The sequence below is a fragment of the Buteo buteo genome, chromosome 16 (assembly GCF_964188355.1).
Source record: "Buteo buteo chromosome 16, bButBut1.hap1.1, whole genome shotgun sequence".
NCBI lineage: Eukaryota > Metazoa > Chordata > Aves > Accipitriformes > Accipitridae > Buteo > Buteo buteo.
Window position 1 is genome coordinate 1,496,107 of NC_134186.1, and position 19,756 is coordinate 1,515,862.

A 19,756-nucleotide genomic window follows, 5' to 3' on the forward strand; every position below is an offset into this window, starting at 1 on the left:
CGCCGCCGCTCTCCTCCGGGCCGCCAGGGGGCGCTGTCCGCGGCAAAGCCGCGGACAGCGCCCCCTGGCGGCCCGGAGGAGAGCGGCGGCGGCGCAGGGCGGGAGAAAGGTGCTGGGAGGCCGCTGCCTTATTTCCCTACTTCCCGGAAGGGAAACTGTCGGTTTTTTCCCCCTCCATTTCTTATTTAATCCGAGAGCCAGGAGCCGGGGAGGTTACCGATCTTCTTCCCCTAATTTCGGGGAAGAAGAGCAGGCCAAGTTCTGGTCTCGTCACGCGTGCAACAGTCCGACTTGTGAGGAGATCTACTCCCCTCAGGGAGAACGTGCAGTACTGGGAGCGTGCCCGGAATAAAAACAATAACCTGACGGCAGAACGCGAGCGCTGCAATTTAATTTTAACAAGTCCCGTCGCCACAAAGAGCCAGAAGGGACTCCAGCTCTCGCTTTTGTAGCTGCCTTAGCTCCGCGCCGCCAGCAGGCAAGGGGAAATCCCAACCCAAACTTTACTTTAATCATTAAAGCGAGCAGATTTGAGTATTAACCCCCCCCCTCCAGAGCAGATCTGGCCTGCAGCCACCATTACACAGTCCCTTTTCAGAGCGCTGCCTTGCACTTTAAAGGACTTAAAACACCAAAGAGCCCAGACGGATTCAATCACCACAAAACGCTTCCAACTCTGTCGGATGACAACTGCTCTTGGGGACAGACTCTTTATTGTTCATAATGCTCCTTGGAGTGCAAGAGGCTATAAACATCATAGAAGGGGACAGACAGTTATATAACAGACAAGGAGGAGGGAGGAGAATTCCATTATCCTAACACAACACAGATGTCCGCTTTCCTTGCTAAGGAACTGAGTCACTAGTAGCTTTCTCCTCAGCGTGGCTCGTTGCACAACACTCCCCGGCGCACTAAGCCAACTCCAGCTGCCCGTTCTTCAGAGCGCGGTTCGTGGTCCTGTTGAAAGTGTCAACCTCTGGCACAAATTTCTCAGCAGGGACCACAAGCTTTCTCCGGCTGTCCATGCACTTGTTGTCCAGCACCAGGGAACTGGCTTTGTAGCCAATGTCTGTCTGAATGCGGTGAAGTTGTCTGTAAAGAGCGTCCAAAGCATCCCTGGGAACAAGCAGAAGTGAGAGGAGTTGGGTTCAAGCACTGCATTCACTTCCCAAGTTGGACAGGAAACACCCCGCTTTCCACTTTCTGGCAGCAGAAATATCTGTGCAGCATTTGCCTTTGTACAAAGAACGAATGCATCAGGTATCTCTCGGTGCACAGCAGCAGCAGCAGCATTTGGGTCTGTGAACAGCAAGCCCTCGTGCTGCTCCTGGCGTGCAGCGCAAAGGTGTGCACCCTGGCAACCCATGCCAGCCCAGAGCAGCGCTTCTATTTCTTCCTTTACTTTTCACCCATTTTCTTTTTTCTCTTTTAGAACTGTCTGTGCCCGGTTGAAGTCACAGTCAAGCAGGGACCATGGGAACCTCATTCACCCTCCCACCACACAGACCTCTGGTGCCTTGCCTGCACCCTGCTGCCCACCTGTCCAGCTCCCCACCAAGCCCCAAAACTATTTCCACTCCTGAACAGACACGAGCTCCAAAATGCAGCTTCTGGAAGTGTGCCAGGTCCAGGGCTGCACAGAGCCATGTCCCTCACATGGGCAATGCTGAGCCACTGCTCTGCCCCAGAGAGCAGGAGACTTACTGTGACTCTGCTAGCTTCTGTTTGAGCGCACGGATCGTTCCCTCCAGCTGGTGAACCTCATCTGTTAGCCCATACTGGACCTGCAAGGCAGGCAGGGAGAAGGTGACAGCAGTTAACAGGGCTGAAGCATTGTTCTACAAAGGCTGCGGTTCTCTCATTCCCCTTCTAGCGCAGCTATGACATTTATTTCCTTGCTTTGCTAGGTGACTGTAGGATCCACTGCTCAGCCCCTCTGTAGTTTTCTCCAAAAAGCATCCATGTTTTCCGGACCCACGGCAGCCCCCATACCAGACAGTTCCCCCCAGTCCCTCCTGGCAGGGAGCGTGCCAGGCAAGGCTGGTACCTGATCCCGACAGAGCTCCATATTGGGCCGATACGTGCGGATCTCCAGGCGGGTGTGTGCCACTTTCAGATCTTGTGTTTTCCTCCGAAGATCTTCCTCCAAGCGTCGGATGTCCTCCTCCATCTCAGCAATTTCCTCCAAGGACTAAGGATAAAGAGATATATCATGAGGGACAGGCAAGGATACAGACCAGAAAACAGCCCCCATGCATCCTTGGCTTTTACTGTGCTGGGAATGGATTTTAAACAAGGGCTGGTGGGCTTCTGAGTACTGAACCCCTCTGCCATAGATCGGGCTTTTCACATGGTCCAGGCATGGTGCTGCTGGTGTTTTATGGCCACAGCAGCTGAGACCAGGGGTGAAATGAAAAGGCCAAAATCTGGCACTGCTGCTGAGAAATGGCAGAACAGCAACTGTGCTAGCAGAAAGAGATAGGATGCTGCAGGGATCATACATGCGCCACTTAACAGCTCTCATGTGGAAACCATGCTTAGGCCAAAGTAGCCTTCCACATAACAAAGAGCCTTTTGGATTCAATTCCCACCCAAGGTTGTGGTCGATAACCAAAGAAGCAACATTTACATTCTGCTCCTGCCATTTCAGTTCATCATAGGCTCTTTCCAGGTCTCTAATCCTCTTGCGCAAGGCAAACTCTGTAGCTACACGCTGAGCCTCCAGCTTGTTGTTTGTCTGAAGAGAGAACGGGCTCCAGTCACACACTTCTGGAAGGTGTCTCCCTCCCAGCTGCTGCCTGTGAGGTTGGGACAAGCCCATGAGCAAAACCAGCTGGGTTCTGGCAGCTGCGATGGACAGGTATGTGTCTTCCATGTTGCTGAGACTGCTGCAAGCTCTGCAGCATAATCCAGCTCCTCCTTTAAACCAGGAGGGCAGCTGCTCTCAGAGAGGCCTGTGGGCCAATGCCATCTTTTCAAAGACTCCCTTCCCCTGGTCACAGCACGTGCCAGCCCATGCTCCCACACTGAATCCAGAACTTCTGCACGACCGATTCACAGCCAAGGGACTAATTTACCTGTGCGATGGCAAGCACTGTTGCTTCTCGGAGCTCAGTCGAAGCTTTCATTTCTGCCTCAGCACGCTCCTTGTTGCATTGGCTATTCTGTTCCCACTCATCAGGTGCAGTTGATCTGCGAACAAATCAGCAGTTATGAAAATAAGTTGAATGTTTGCAAGACAGTTCAAAAGGAACCACCTGCTGCAGGCCAAGAAGGCTTTGTGGAGTACAAAATGATTCAGGATTTCTGGAGGTCACATCCTGTCTGATCTCCTTACTGCACCAGCTGGAGATTGCTACCCCATGGCTCCTGCACTGAGCCCAACATCTGCTCAAACCGGGGACACAGCCAAACCATGCTATGAAATGCCAAGCAAGTGAAAATGTGCAGCAGCTCCCCCATAAGCTGTGCCAAAGGCCGATACCACGCTGCTTACTGTCACCTTTAGCCAAGCACAAGGGAGGCAGGGCAGCTAGCTTTTCTGGTTTTGCGGTAACAATTCAGGTAACTCCCAAAAGCCTGTGGCTTCACAACTCAAGAGCCACAATAGATCCCAGAACCCAAATTCTGTTCTGAGCTCTCTCCAAAACTGCACCCATTGAGCCAGGGTATAGCATGGAAGAAAAAAGCATCCCAGGGCTCTTTCAAGCACCAGCACAGATTTGGCCACGCAAGGGCAGGCTTTTTCCTTACCCATCTGGGACTCGTGTTGGGTTGACCTTGAAGGAGATGTTGGGAGAGTTTACGTTGAGGGATAAGCACACACGATCTATTTCCAATGCTTCCATCTTGCACCGGTGGTCACAGCTCAGCTGCTGGCGAGCTTCCTGTAAGAGGCTGCAGAAAGCAGGGTTGGAGTCAGTGGTGAGCACGCAGAGGGAGAGGCAGCTCACCACTTCCAAAGCTTTCATCACCATCTCAGTCATCTTTTTAAAATGAGCGATGAGCTCCTGCCCTCCCAGTGAACTGGGCCCAACTTGATAAAGCAGCACACCTGCTTTACTGCCTGCCTGGCTCCCCCGTGCCCTGTTCTGGCATCGCACCGGTGAACTGAGCTGCCTGCCCTCCTGCAGCAGGGCAGTGATCCACAAGGGATTAGGGCCTGGGAGCTTTAACCACTCATTTGTGAACCAAGGCAGGTGGCACAAGGTATCTGCCCGGGCCAAAATTTTCCACGGATGCTTATGAAGTCTCCCTTGACATGCTCTCCCCTACAAACCCCCAACCCCATAGACCTTGACAACAATCATCAGCGTGGCATTAGAAGCACATTAAACTGCTGGGGCCAAGCAAGGAGGGCAGAGTCCTGTCGAAAGCTGTGTCATTTGCCTCACCAGAGCTGTTCGAAGGCTTCTTTCACTCTCTGCTGCAGCTGCCTCTTGGCTTTGTCTATCACCTTCACCTCCTTGTGCAGCTCCTCCTCCACAGGGTCCCTCACCACATCAATGGCACGGCGGCTCTCACGGAGCGTCAGGCACTCGATGGACACATCCAAGGGCAAGTTCTTTGCCTGGAGGGCACGTTCTGCTGCTTCCTTCACCTGGAAGAAGCAGCCAGCTGAGTGTGTGTGGGGTCTCCTTCAGGGATGGGAGGAAGAAAGGAAGGGGAAACCATGGATACCCTTCTCAAGAGGGCCTCACACTGCCTGTCTTTGCAGTTCTGAAACCTTTTAGCAAGTCTGGAATGAAAATTGCGAGAGCCAAATGCATTAGTCCTCTACATCTGCTATTTGCATTGGGAATCACACCTTGTTGGGGGCTAATGACTCCAGGAGCAGCAGCCTCTGGGTTTAGAACTAAAAGAATCAGAGAGATGTCCCACTGCTGTTCTCTATTTAAAATCAAACATTTTTGATGGTGTTAACATATTTCTTGTTATCCTCCAGAGCTTTAAAAAAACCAAAAAAATAAAACAAAACAACAAAACACACCCAAACACGAGCGTGCAACACACAGCTCCATAAAATGGCTTGGCTCAGCCAAGACCACAGTGGTTTGCTTTCCAGGAAGTCATTTCATCAGGTATGGATCTCAGTATACCTGTGATAAGCCCCCCTTGAACTCCATATGGGCTCGCCCATTTCAGAAGACAAGCCTCAATTATTTAACATCCCATGTTGAGAGCGTAAGTTGATTTCCAGCCATCTGTCTTCCCAACATACTTTGGCTAAGGCATCGATTTCCGCATCTATGTCTGCGAGGCATTTGTCCAGGGTCTCTTTCCATCTGTTCACACTGCTGATACGTTCAGCCAGGCGGGTTTGGTTGTCATGCTCATCCCATTTCGTCTGGAATTAGAGGAGAAACGCCATTACTTTTTTTTAAATTGCAATTGTGAATCTTGCTGAAGCCTTTCCCTGTTTTCAGGATTGACTGACCCCTCAGAGGAGTACATCACGTTGCCATTTCGTCTAATAGTCATCTACACAAATGCAGAGCACAGAAAACAATTCAAGTTGCAACAGACACAAGAATCACACCCAGGGATTTCATGACAGTACGCACGCATCATCGCACATGGGTTTAGAGGAAGTAAATGCACATACTTAGCAGGTTCTGTAAAGGTAAAGCCTTTTCCTATTCCCTTGTGCGTACAGCCAGATCTAGACACTGTCCCATACTCCTCAGCCCGCTATTCTGACAAACCCAGGAGCAGCCAAGCTGCCAGAAGGCCCACCTGGTTGTTGGTTTCGTTGCAGAGAGCTCGGGCTTCCTGCCGGACTTGGTGGGAAGCAGAACGCTGGCGTTCAGCGTCAGCTGAGATAAGATAGGAGTTGGTGTGCCAGTCCGGCAAGGTGAACCGCTGTCCTGGCTTTACACTCAGTGTGGTCATCTCGCTAAACAGGTGACTAAAAGGGAGCGGAAGATTTTTGTGTTTATTTGTGGAAATACACTAGAAATGGAGATGCATCCACAAACTGGAAAGCTCTTCAAGACGAAGGCAGCAGCAAGCTCTAATCTGGCATCTCACCTAATGCAGGCACACATGTCGGCGCAGCCGGGGAAGGGCAGGCGATCGGAAAACCCTGTCCGCCTGTCTGTCCCTGGAGAACGATGCTGTTTGCAGAGAGACAAGGAGCTGCTCACAGCACCGTCTCCCACGTGGTATTTATTGAGCCTGGACAAAACAGCTGATTACATTACTGATTCTGCTTTTGTTACAGCTGCACAGGCTCAGCCCAGGGTTGCCATCCCGGGGAACTCGAAGGCTTTGCTGGAACAGTATAGTTTCCAGCCATCTTCCTTGCTACCCAAGCACATCCCCGCAAAACCGGCGGGAATCGCAGAGACCGCTCAACAGGACCAGAGCAGCTCCTGAGCAGACCGTGGCTCCCCAAAACCCCCCGGTCGGGCGGAGGTCTGGGGCAGACAGACCAGGTACCCCCCCGCCGGCCCCCCCAGCCCTCTCGGGGACAGAGCTCCTGGAGCGCAGCCGCCTGCGCCAAAGAGAAGAGAAGCCGGGGAACTCCTCGAGGGAAGGCAGGCCCGCAGGCCGGACTTGGGGCTGCAGAGCCACGGAGAATTCCCGACACCCCCCCCCGGGTGGAAAGGGAACGGGGGGGGGGGGGGACGCACACTCACAGGGAAGGGGCTCAGCCCCCGGCTCGGAGCGGCCGGGGTGTCCCAGCTCCTCCGGGCCAGGGCCCTGCTGCTCCCTCGGGGCACAGACCCTCCCCGACCGGGTCCCGGTCCTGCTCCCTCCCGTTCCCGTTCCCGTTCCCGTTCCTCTCACCGCCTCGGGGCCGGTTCCCACCGCCGGGCCGGTTGCCAGGCACGCGCGGGCCCGTTGCGAGGCGGCGGAGGGGGGGGGGGGGGCGGGGCTCTCCCTCCCCCTGCACCCCCTCCCAACCCCACCCCAACCCGACCACCCCCCCGTGGACACCCCCACGAGTGGGTGACCGGGCCGGCTTGTCTCCTTATCGCAGTTTGGAGGGGAGGGGAGAGCGCAGGCTGGTGCAGAGCGACAGCAAAGGCAGGTGGTGGTGGCATTACTAAAAATCTCCAAAAAAAAAAAAAAAAAAAAAAGGAATAAAGCCAAGCAGGTGGAGCAAAGGGAAAAGGCCGAAATCATTCCCTGGCAAAGGTGCAGGAGCCCTCCCTGCCTGGTGCATCCCTCCCCAGGTGCCCCCATGGCTCGGATCAACACCTCCGTCTCCATCCACTTCTGTGGGAGTGGGACTAAGTTAAAATGATGCAAGCATTACAAAAAAAAAAAAGCATCACACATGCATTTCAAAAAAATTTATTTTTCAAATGAATACGGTTCGTTTACAATACATCCAGCTTGATGGTATCTAAAGCCAGTAGAGATCTGATGACTGTTGTGTGTACTATACACAGTCGTACAGAGGTTACAGATGCCTACGAGAGGGAAGGAACAGTGAAAGAAGTTGACATTTTACTGTGCTGGAAAGAAAGCAACTCTTGCAACAGGTAGAAAATTTTGGCAAGAACAATTTGTCTGGAAAGGGAGAACGGGCAGAGACACCGCTTCTGCTTAGCAAGTACATCTCAAAACACACCGACACATGGTTTCCCTCCCACCCCACATGGTTGCAGCCCACATCCGCAATACAAATAGGCACACATGGTCAAGATGGTTAAGTAAAAATAAAGGCTTTTTACCAGTTTGTTTGCCATCCATCTACAATCTATTTGTGCAACATCTCAAGTCACAGCTCTACTTTATTCTTGAAACAATTCCCTTTTGCTTTGAAAACCCCTAGTACCTTCACGGTGGGAACACATTCAAGTTCCTGCTCAAGCAATGGTAACACCAAAACGAGAGAGGAGCAGTTACCAGCATAAGAGAAAGAGCAAGACATACACATGGAAGGGAATCTCAATCCGCCAGACTGGTTTATTAGAATTTTATTCTGAAAAGAAAGCCCAAACAGCACAATTTATTTTTTTAATTTAAACATACGGTATTAAATACGCAAAATTTATATGCACAACATTGCTTCCAGCGGTCTCCTAAACAAATACAGCTCGGATCACTAGCAATGTTTATGGCACACACTATGCCACCTGAGCCACCTTCTCCTGAAGATACTTTTAATACCCATATTGGCTCATAACCGAATGCTACCAATTACTGTAAAAGCTTTAAAGTAATAACCGGCTGATAGACAATGTTCTTATCTATGATCAGACACCTCCAGACCACGTAAACAGCCTAGTTTTTCCCCACGACAAGCAACAACACTATTTATCCACCAAGAGGTGACCTGGGGAAGCTTAACTGCTTAGACCAAGGGAAGAAACAAGAACGTAACAGACAGGAGGATCTGTACCCTGTGAGCCCAAAGTGTGTCTCCTAACCTGTGAAACGCAGGATCTGTACACCAGTGTCGCTGGTCATGGCAGTAGGGGCTGGGCAACGAGCCTGTAAAATCAACATTTGAGATCAAAACCTCGTTCTGTCAACTCTATTGCTGTGCTGAGGTTAGCTTTTCAAAACTGCCTGCAAAACAGACACAAAATGCAACATTCTAGAAGCAGGTTTTTCCTACAGGAAAACAACATTAAGTTGTCTCAAGGCTAGATTCAACACTGAAAACTGCAGAAATGAGAACATTTCGCTGAAGAATAGAAATCCAAGTCCAAAGAAAACTAAAAACTATAGCCACAGGAGGAAAGTGATGTACAAAACTGAGTACCCAAAAGAAGCCATTCTTCACTGCAAAGTTGCCAGAAGTCAGAAGACAAACTTCATCTCTAGCAGTCTTCCTCTCACTGAGTTTTTTTGGCATTCAATTTTCCTCATCAGTTAAAGAGCACTACTCAAGTTTCCACTTTGCTGGCACACCATCAGGTTCAAAAACTTCAAAAGGTCCTTTAAATCTAGCATTGCTCCAGCGGGTATTACTTTGCTATTATGTCTGAGTGAACACTAACCGGCAAGACATGGATTTTCTATCAAAGAAACTGGTTTTGAATATATTCAAGAGATTTGCAAGTGTAAGCATAATGAAAGTTTATTAGTAACTATTTTAATAGCTAATTTTTGCACACCTGTACTTAAGTGGGTTGTGGACCTGTGATTTATGGGCTAGCACAGCCCTAAACTCAACATATAGTCATATTTTTCTGTGTTGCTAGATAGTATTACAGTAGGTATTAATTTTCCAACTGCCAAATGTGTTTGAAAGACCTATATAATTCTCTGCAATGAAAAAAAAGCCCTTTCATTTAAATAAACTTGCCCTCTGACAGTCTGTTTTACAACAAGTGGATTACCTTAAAAGAAAGCAACAGGTAAACATCATGGGACTAATCCCAATGGCCTTCCTCGGGTAGAGCTGCGATGAGAAGTAAAGAGCACAGGCTCACTTCCGAGACGGACTCCAAACAGAACCGTATGAATTGCAGATGCAAACTTGCAAGAAGGTGCACAGGTTTGTATCAAGAAGTTAGCACTTCCACAACATGATTCATCCTCAGAACAGCTAATAGCTAGCTCTCGTAAGGCGATGTGAATCATTATGAATATTTTCTAGATAGGGTGAAAAATGAGGCAGAATTGTTTACCCGAGGTCAGAGAGGGAACCCATTTCAGAGCCAGTATTGATACCAGAGTTCCTGGCTGGATAACTCATCAGTATCTCAAAACTGCATAAAATATAACCTATTTGAAAAGCTCTTCCATTTTGGTCTGAAAATCCGCCTTTTTAGCAGCTTTAAGCCCAAAGTAGCATCTAAGGACACAGGTGCTTACTTCTGCACAGCACACAGTCTACAACAGCCTTCCCTCTACTAGTACCTCGATACCAGAGGATGGGGTATCTTTTCTCCCCTCGTACCACTTTGCTAACTCTTTCCATACCCAAGAGACCATACAATTTTCTACGTAGACATCACTACCCTCAGCTGCTGGCAAACTGGTTCTTGAAGAATTATCTGTGATATTTAATCCTCACCTCCACGTTCCCACTTAATCAGACCTCTGCACTGCTCCCTGACATTCACTGGACAACATTCTTCATGTCCTTACAGCCACCAAACGGGGGTGGGGGGAAGAAGCAATGGAGTGTATGGAAAGCTGTAGGAGCACAGTAAAGAGTGAAGACATTACTGGACAGGCAACATTCAAATAAAGGCAGAATTAATGATTCTCATTAGATAGAGAAACATATCAAGGTTAAATTTTATTTTAAAAATTGCAAGTCTACCAGGAATTATGTTTATTTGATGACATTACTTTCCAGAAACCACTTATTTTAAAAGCTTCTCCTCTCTGGGTAGTTCTAATTCACAAATAATTCAGGGCTCACTTTGATTAAGTAATTCAACGCAAAACCAACTCCATTCTGACCAAGGACTTCAAGCTTTAAAAACAGTTCAAGAAAAACACTAACCATCCTACCAATGCAAACACAAGTTCTTCCACCTCTGTTCTTGATCAGAAAAAGGCACATGCTTGCTCTCAGCGAGTTCAAGTCTGACACAAACCGTTCAGGACACATAAGCTAATGTTTGACGTTCCCATCAATCTCCCTGAAGGGCTTGAGCTGACCACAGCTTACCTGACATCCACCCAACTCCTACCCAGTCCTTTATTTCTACAGGCAGTTGCTTTCATCACCATCGCACTACCACTGCCCCCCACATCCACAGCTGATTTACCTTCCACACGGCTACAGCATCCTCAACGCAGCTAACTCTATATAGGCAGCGGAGGGAGAACGATCCTGCGTAAGGGAACAGGGAGGTAGGTAAGAGCTAAGAGCAGAGCAACTGTAGTGCTACAGCAAAATAAACTCTACAACTGCCTGCTGCTGTTTTTCTTGGTAGCCAGGCACGCTTCAGTGTGAACTGCGTGAAAACTGCAACCAGAAATCTATCAGAGCATCTATGTTTTATGGAGGGGTCAGATATTGCTCACAAAACCCCTTGGCTCCGTTGTTTCTAATAGCACCGATCTACTGGAACTTTTATCTGTTTCGACCAAGTAAGGTAGCTTCAACGTTTAGATACAAAACACAGTTTAACTATACAGCTGTTACAGGCACTGCCACCCACCTGCATCTCAGCACAGTCCTTTTAGGAGGTGAACAGGCACTCTTAAAAAATACGGGAAAATGCTTTTCCCCTCATGTGTTAGTTTTTGAAGTAGTCCTGTGGGGTCTTTTTGGGTAAACTGTGGATGCAAATATACAGGTTCACAAGGCTCTAGCAGCATGAGTTTTTTTCAGTATATTCAGTTTTTTCAATATGAAGACAAGTTTCCTCCTTGCATTTTTTAGAGCTTTCTGTTGGCTTAATAGCACAGTCACCACTACCACTTCTCCTCTTCATAAAACATATAGCTAAGTCAGTTCAGTTTTAGGATTAATCCCAGCACGATTTACTATGAGTAGCATCAATTACAGCAAATCCTCAGTCTCAAACTTTGCCAGGAAGGAGGATGAATTAAAACTATCCATGTGCACTAGGTTGTTGTTTTTTTTGGTATTGTTTGTTGTTTGGTTTTTTGTTTGTTTTGTTTTTGTTGTTTGTTTTTTTTTTAATTTGAAGTATTTTAATAGTGTCTACATCTTCAGCGGTTTGTTAGCTTGTATTTAAATTGGATACTTTAAAACATCATGCACCCTCCAATGAATGCAACAGAAACATACAGAACATTTCTACTGTAATTAAACCCATGTGTGCTACAGTTCATCATCACCAAGGCAAGACTTCTAGGAAGAGATCTGTGCCCAACACAAACCTGCATCGTCAGATGTAAGTCCATTTCATTTCTTTTGATAGAAAGAAGAGACAGCAACTTCTTTCTAAATTTCAACAGCTTCAGTATTAGCTAAATGTAGATAGAAAATAAACTGGTTGATAAGCAAGGGAAGAGATGGAGAGTATTGCTGCAAACAAGCTGATGGTGCAAGATTTTTGGCCCATTTTAGTCTAAAAGATAAAAATGCCTACTACTAAAAGGGATAGAAGACACAGTTTTGGCTCAGAATTTAGACTGAAAAAATGCTTTCTAAATCCTAGCCTAACAACGTTAAGAAATTTGGAATATAAAATAATTTATCATCATTGCAAGCTTAAATACCAACAAAGTGGCATTGGGTGCTGTAATAAGACAAGAAAGTTGGTAACAAACTACAAGAAACATCAGTTCATTTCTCTAAATTGAATCAGAAGAAATCTACACAGCAAAAAGGTACTTGATTCATAGTCTCTGTGGGTAGCATAAGCGGGAGTGCTATATTGCGCATTCATCTGGCAGCATCCCTTTCAACAAAGAGGTGTGGGCAACTCCAAACAAGGGTCACTGCCCCACGCTGGGACTGTGTACCCTAAATATTTCGTTGATCGTGTCCAAATTAATAGATGTCAAAAAGCTCTGCTTATTCCTAGAAAAAGTCCAGACACGAACATATTACTGCAAAGATACCACTTGCAATTAAAGTGGGAGTTTTGCGCTTAAGCTCCTGATACTCAAAAATATCCTGACTGACATCAAGTTATTCTACATCTTAAATGCCCAATACAGTATGAACAGTAATAAAACGAACACAAAGTAATTTTAATTTTAAAAGAAATAAGGTACCAATTAAAGTAGTCTGTCTATCAAGCTGTTTCATTCAGTCTCCTCTCAAACACGACTAGTTAAGCTGACTTTGGAGAAGAAAAACAGAACATTCAGAAACTTCTCCCACCTAAAAATAAGCGTCAAAAGCAACATACGGACCAGACACACACAGACCTATGAGCTGCACACAGATTACCAATAAATATATGGAAACACCACAATAAAGGACAAGGTTCGTCATAAAAGAAAAAAGTCTGATAACTGCTATTAAGACCATTACAAAAATGAAAGTTAAGTGTATTTTTTGCAGGCATGTGCAAGCACATTACAGTGTAATCAAAGCAGAACTTTGCTATTATTATTACTTTATGCAGCATTACAAGGTTACTGAGGTGCAGTGTTTAATAGTCTAGTCTACAGCTTTTCCTGACCGGAGGAATGCTCACCAAACTCACTATGGACCCACACCCTCTTCAACCATCTGAGTGGGGCAGCATCCCCCACCCCACCAAGCTGCTCCCCATCCAGAGTATCAAAACTCCCAGCTAGGAATTACAAGTCCCACTGATACATGCACATCACCCCTTTAAACACATAAGCCACGTGAGGTCTGCTCACAGCAGGACTGACCATCTCATAAGTCTTCAGACAGCTTTCAGTTTGTCTACTTCATCTTTGGGAGCCTGCTACATCTAAGAGACGACATCCTTCAATAGCTATGGATTCCCTTTCAGCACTAACTACATCGCCCCAAGAGTCCCATGCTGTTGCTTCTACACCCCCCCACCCCCACCCCCCCACCCCCTCAATGTGAAGAGGTAAATTGCATTGACTAAATCAAAACCGATTCTAGCCTGCCAGCTGAATTTGGTGATCGCTCCTCAATGCCTCTCCCTCCGAATGAAAACACCTTCCTGGTTATTCTTGGTCCTGACTCAGAGAAGCTGATGCTTGAAAGTACCTGAAAGATACCATCAAACACTTGGCATTTTCAATAATTTATCTTAAATTTTCAGCCATGTACAACTGGAAAATAAAAATCTACAGCACCATCTTCTAAAAAGGCACTTTCTGAGGACTGTCTTGCTTAAAAAAAATAAGATCACTCCAAGTTTTAAACAGTGGAACTGATTTGTTTTAAAAGGACCCTATGTTAACTACCCGTGTTAGGTGAGGGGGTACCTCAGACAAGATTTGAAAAGGCCAGGGCACGTGGGATGGAAAGTGGATGGAGTCTCTCCATCAACACCCTTGTTTCTATAAAACTGATGCTTCGGTATTTTCCTTCGCAAGCCTCTCCCTTGCAATTCCTTCCCCTCCATATGCACCTTTGCCTACTCAGGGACAACAATTTGGTTTTGTTTTAGTGTTATAGGGATCGGGATTCTTGAGACTCTGCTAGGGAGGTAAAATGTAGCATCCTGTACCCATCTCGTTCATACCTCAACTACAGAAAGTACAAAATCTTCTACTAGCAGAAAGCATCAATTAGCTCAAGCTCTAACCATTATCTTTTCAGGTTTACAAAAAAACGATGAGTGAACTGGCTAAAGTGAGGTTTTATTTAAACGTGCCGAAACAAAAATGATATCCTAACACCCAGTATCAATCTAAAGTACCATCTTTGGGTAGAAAAGACAGACAGCAATCTTTCCCTTTGACATCCCTACGGATTTTTTCACTAGATGCAATCAACCTGCCAGTAGCAGCCACAAAACTCCACAGCACTGAAAGGGACAGAGTATCTGCCTGGTGTGACCAGAGACTAAGATGGCCATTTAGAAATAACGATCTCCAAAAACTGAATTTAGTTTCAATGTACATAATCTGAGCTTTTGATTCCTTGGTTATAAAAGTGCTTCGAGTAAGGTTCTAAACCCTCAGTTCACAAAACGGGGAAAATACCAAAAGAGGACAAGATATGAAGAAAGTATTAAAAAAAGGCCTCAAGCTTTTTTAAGTGTAGGCTGAGCTTGGAATTTCACCAGAGCGGACTTCAAGACTAGTAGAAAACTAGTATTCATAGCTGGAATTTGTACAGAAGATGACTATCTGATATCTTATGTTGAGCATTTTATAGGACAAAAATTTGCACATGAAGAAGTGAAAACAGTTTAGGACCAATAGCATCTTGAAATAATTTGACTGACAACTTTCAGAAACCCATTTTACTCCTGAAAACCATTTCTGTGGCCAAACAAACTTCCAAAAGGATGCCAGAATGAACCCTATAAAAATAACTTTTGGATGCATTTAACCAGATTACACACTGAACAGTAACACAGCAATCCTGAGTAAAATGGCCACAGCTGAAGTGCCCTACAAAGGAAAAAAGCTACTTACAGTGGAGTCAGTCATTCTGTTAGCAGATGTCGCGAGTTGAACACCTCAACTACAAAACGCTCTACTTGTCTCCAAATCTGGATCTACTAGTCACCAGATCGCAGGTTTCGGCAAGGCTTTCTGCTAGAAAAAAAGTTACGAGAAGCACTGCCGCCAGCCCCGGGGAGCGGTTCCCGCTGTTGGCACAGCACCAGCGCTGCAGCTGCAGGTCTGTACAGCCGATACACTAAGGCTGCTCCTTCCCCAGTCCAGCCCGGGGGCCCTTGTGCGTGCTCCCACCACGGAAGCAATTAGTGGCACTTGTTAAGTACAAGTGAGGTCTCCGTGCAGTTAAACTGGTACAGTGTCTTAGGAGACGGGAACCGTTTTTCTAGGTAGGCATAAAAACGAGGCCAGTATGTCTGCAAAGTAGAACTGTCAGCCTTTGCCCATGTCCCTCTTTGGACTATATACAGACAGCTCCCAGCAAGAGAGGGGGATCTGGTATGCCACTCAAGATTTCCCCAAACAGCACATAAAATTTGAGATTTTTTTTTCTTTTTAAAGGAGAGCAGGTACAAAAATAAAAGAAATCCATATACTCTGAAAATATACTGGAAACTGCCACCACAGATGAGGTACCATTTATCCCGACCCCCCACCCCCAAACTGCAAACATCAAAATATATATGTTTTTAAACAAAGGAGGAATATCTGGCTATTTAATCTCAGTTAAAATGACAGCACCCTTTGTTACACTTGATATTTCACACCATTAATTCTCTTTTGAAAAAAACAAGATATCTAACTAACCTTGATTCCTTGCTTATCTCCTCATTCCTTAGTGCAGTAATTGTCCATCTCCATTTAAATAAATATAGCAGCTACAGCATCATAAATGTGTGGCCCTCACAACGCCAGTAACTTGATATCGTAATACAAATAAGTATCGGCACTTTACGTAGATATTTGCAAAACCAAGAACAGAGATTAAAACGTCCAAATACTCTTCACATGAAAACCAGGTAAAATGCTAGCTCAACAAGTAATTTAACTCACTTTCCCAATGAAGTTTCTTTTAATTTTTTTTTTTTTGGTGAAAGTAGCAAGCAACAAAGCTTCTCAAATCATAGTCACTGAGCGCAGGCAGGATGAGAAGCATACAGCGTCTTTGAAAGGAGCATTAAAAGACTTTTTAAAAAGGAATTTTCATCGAAATGCCAGAAATCCACAAGTCTTTGTAAAATAGTTTTTTTAAAAAAAATTCTCTGTTTTAAAACAATTTTCTGTAAAAAGCCTAACCTGAACCTTTTATAAACAGAACTGCTAGCTAGAATGCTTCTAAGAGAAAACTGTCAGGTCACAGACGAAGAGAAACATTTGAGAGACTTATTCGGAAACCATCTTGCTCAAATTATTTTGTTACACCAACCTCCCTGCAGCAGGTTTATCTGAAGGCGCTGAAAGGTAAGTGCATTAAGAAGTCAAAGAGCGTGGCTGGGCCAGTCCCGGCTCCGCGGGTGCAGCTGGCGAAGGCGTGCAGCTCCCAGGACCCCAGAGACTCTCAGACACGTCAGGGTCTGCCGAGTCTCCCTCCACCACCCTTCCACCTCCTCTCCGGGGACCCCCAAGCCACCAGCCAACTGCCCACCGTCACGACTATTTCCAGTGCAATTTTAGCTTTGCAAAGTTAGTCTTTTTACATTATCTTCCTTGATATTGGGAGATAAAATATGTATATACACTAACGGTTTAGTAAAGCTCTTTGAGACAGTGTTGTGAACAGCACTACATACATTTCAATACAATATACAAATGCACAAAATACAGTACTCTGTTTTCTGGCAGAAAAAATGGGGGAGATTCACGTCTGTTGAAGCAAAACGGGCTCAGATTTTAGGCTCAAAATACAGTATATTGGCAAACAGCGGATTTCATGAGAATGACAGGAGATAAGCTACTTATATCAACCCACTGGTTTTCATGTGGAGAGCAGGTGGAGTTCAGAAGGGCTGGGATAACAGCAATGCCCATACAAACGATCTGCAGTATATATACTATGAACCAGTGCAAATAAAAACAGTCAAAAATGCAGTTCACGAGTTTACAAAGTGCAAAACTCCCCAGTCCCCTCATTGAATAAATGCTCGTCTCTGACATCTTAAATATTGTCTTACCTTTAAAGTGGAATGAAAGAGTCCCATTAATTTGTTTCACATTTCAGTGATTTAACATGTTAGAACTATCCCAGCCCTCTTTATTTGCAAAGTGAAATGAAGTTACCAATAACTTAATTTTAAAAGGAAAGTCATTATCAAAGAGGAAAAAAGCCTAAAAACTTTTAATTCCAGACATTTTACTGATGTCAAATAGATTTAACTAAGCATGTAAAAACTTAGATCTTAATAAAAAACCCCTTCCATTTAATTCAAATATCCTCCACATTTCAAAGCCAAAAATACGGCCAATTCCTTTGTTAAATCAAAACACTGCAGTGACACGTAAAGCTTGCAGAATTCTAGAAGCAGTTTTGCTATTTTTTGATTTAAAAAAGGAAAATTCAAGATTCCTTCTGACTATAAAACTTTCCTTTCAAAATTAAGGCTTTTACTTTGTCCTTTTAAAATCATGGAGGTGTCCATTCTTCCACAGTTAGTGGTACAAACACTGCTTTAGTACAGCTCAATGGACACAGTTTTTCTTTAGAACGCTTATTGCACTAAAAGATAGCAAAACAAGTTGTCAGTTTTTAAAAAATAAACATGGTTACATTTCTAAAAAATAAAAGTTGATGTTGACCATATGTTCTGTAATAATTAAATTAAAGCATTATTATTACTCTAATAAATATAAAAGAAACAAAAGGAAGCTAAACTTCAAAAAACACATACATATGAAATCACATTAAGGTGTGAGAGGCAGCAAGTAAACTAGCATTTTTCGTTTTTCCAAAAAGACCTTAGCTCTAAAGTTTCAGTTCTGGTGTTTACTATATGTAATCCCATAAAACTTGGGACATCTGATCTCATGTGAAGCTTCAACATATTTGACTTGCCAGATAGAAAATAATTGAAACTTTTGGACTAGGTAAAACAGCAGCTTTAGTAAATTCACCAGGGAGCAAGAAGAGTTTGGATCACTACTGCCTGCACGTAATACCACTAGCTTCTTTGCTTTTTAAAAGGGAACTATTGGAGCCGAGAACTCCAAAGCTGTGAAGAAAGACACAAAGGCAGCAGTTGGCTAAATTATGTTCAAATTACTGGATTAGTGTGCAAAACATCTTCCCCTTCCTCAATTTTTTTCTAGCTAGTGCTGTACATTCAAATGTACTTGGATATGTTCACATTCGAATGCTTGATGGCAATATTGAGAGAAAGATTCGTCAATGCAGTGGGGTAAAAAACTTAAATTTTTTTTTGCACACTTCCCTCCCCAAACAATCATTGTGATTGTTCCTATAAAGGTGGTTTGCTTTTTTTTTTTGAAATTACACCATCAATTTTTTAACTTTTTTTTTTTTTTTGCAAAGATAGTTGTGCTGCCGAGCAACTTGAGGTAAAGGCATAAGAGGGTTAAACTACGAGAAATTAAAAAAAAAAAAGATGGCGGTGCTTCTGCGCCAAAAAAGCGGTTGGCTGGTTTCGTATTGCATAATAGTGCTGTGTTCCTCGATGAAGTAAACAATCTTCCTTGTGTCAATTTAAGGGTTAGCCTCTCGCCCCTGCACAGTGTCAACTTCAGCATGATCGGAGGCACACCCCATAAACCAACCCCACTGAAAACATACATTGTATGTGGCTTAATTTTTCAGTTCTTCCTTTCAGTGAGTATGCTCCCATTTTATTGACTTAAGCGAAGTACATCGTGCGTAAGGTGTCTTGGTGAATTTGTACAGCCTTCGCAAGGGCCTGTGGATCTCTCCCATTGCTTTGTCCTGAAACATGGCTTCCTTCAGCACTGCAAGAAAACAAGACGACGACAAGCAGGGCTGTAAATCATATTAATTTGGATCAAAAAGCCACCCTGACATCTCTTCAACGTTGAGGAGAGCAACATGGCAATAGTAATACTGAGAAAAATCAGGATACTGAGAAAAATCTACTTGTCTATTCATCAGCAACCTCAAGGCTTTTGACAAATCTCTTTACCTTAGCTACTCAGCTTGTTCATCTAAAAATAAGCCTGTTACAAATATATTGATGGCTTGATGGTTATAAAATACTTCTGACGTACAAAGCAGAGTTAGGTAAGTGGAAGGCACTTAACATTTTGCTTGATTCATGACTACTCTAATTCTAGAGCAAAAACCTAAATGTGTGGCTTGATTCCCTCAGACCATGTCAAAGTAATAATAGAATACTTTATTAAACTAAACTGAATTCTTTTAATCTGAGTGTTATTCAGTAGAATCCACCAACCCACTCCTGTCTGACACTGAGCAGCAGCTGTCAAGAATGATTATCTTAAGACTACTCCCAGAGGTAACAAAAATTAACTGCAAAATGAGCAGTAATTATCTATAGTCAGATGGCTTTATGCCCAACAATGGAGCAAAGACCAATAGGGACAAAAACTTAAGCACACATTTTCATTTACCTGTCATGTTCTTTGTCCACGAGATGGTATCGTGCTCTGAATGCTACCAGATGAGCATAATACGCTGGTGCAGGTATAGAAACCGATCGTGTACAGCGCACATATGTGTGGCAGAGCTGGTAAGTCAGCAGCTGAAGTTCATCTGCAGTAAAACAGTTATCATCCCACAAAACATGATAGTGTGAGGGACGGCTGGTACCCTAAGAAGAAGGGAACATGAATTCACTTATCTGGCTTT

At 44.8% G+C, this 19,756-nt stretch overlaps 2 protein-coding genes across 4 annotated transcripts in view; both read right to left on the reverse strand.

The window, feature by feature from the left end:
• Positions 1-753: 753 nt before the first annotated feature.
• TEKT2 (tektin 2) lies at positions 754-6,132 on the reverse strand. Its single transcript, XM_075047257.1, has 10 exons — positions 6,031-6,132; positions 5,737-5,908; positions 5,222-5,347; positions 4,395-4,600; positions 3,754-3,897; positions 3,078-3,192; positions 2,630-2,737; positions 2,048-2,191; positions 1,705-1,784; positions 754-1,116 (listed from the first exon to the last, which is right to left on the reverse strand). Exons 1-10 carry the CDS (start codon positions 6,045-6,047, stop codon positions 912-914), a joined length of 1,317 nt encoding a protein of 438 aa, XP_074903358.1. The 5' UTR covers positions 6,048-6,132; the 3' UTR covers positions 754-911.
• The window catches only part of AGO3 (argonaute RISC catalytic component 3), a 44,918-nt gene continuing 30,381 nt past the window's right edge, over positions 5,220-19,756 (reverse strand). For 2 of the 3 annotated variants that reach the window (XM_075047255.1, XM_075047256.1), the window contains 2 exons: positions 19,519-19,718; positions 13,401-18,879 (listed from right to left, as the gene is read on the reverse strand). In XM_075047255.1, coding sequence (XP_074903356.1) covers positions 18,771-18,879; positions 19,519-19,718 — 309 coding nt within the window. In that variant the 3' untranslated portion in view covers positions 13,401-18,770. Of the gene's footprint in view, positions 5,348-13,400; positions 18,880-19,518; positions 19,719-19,756 lie in introns of those variants that run through there. The other variant, XR_012653104.1, reaches the window with a different exon arrangement.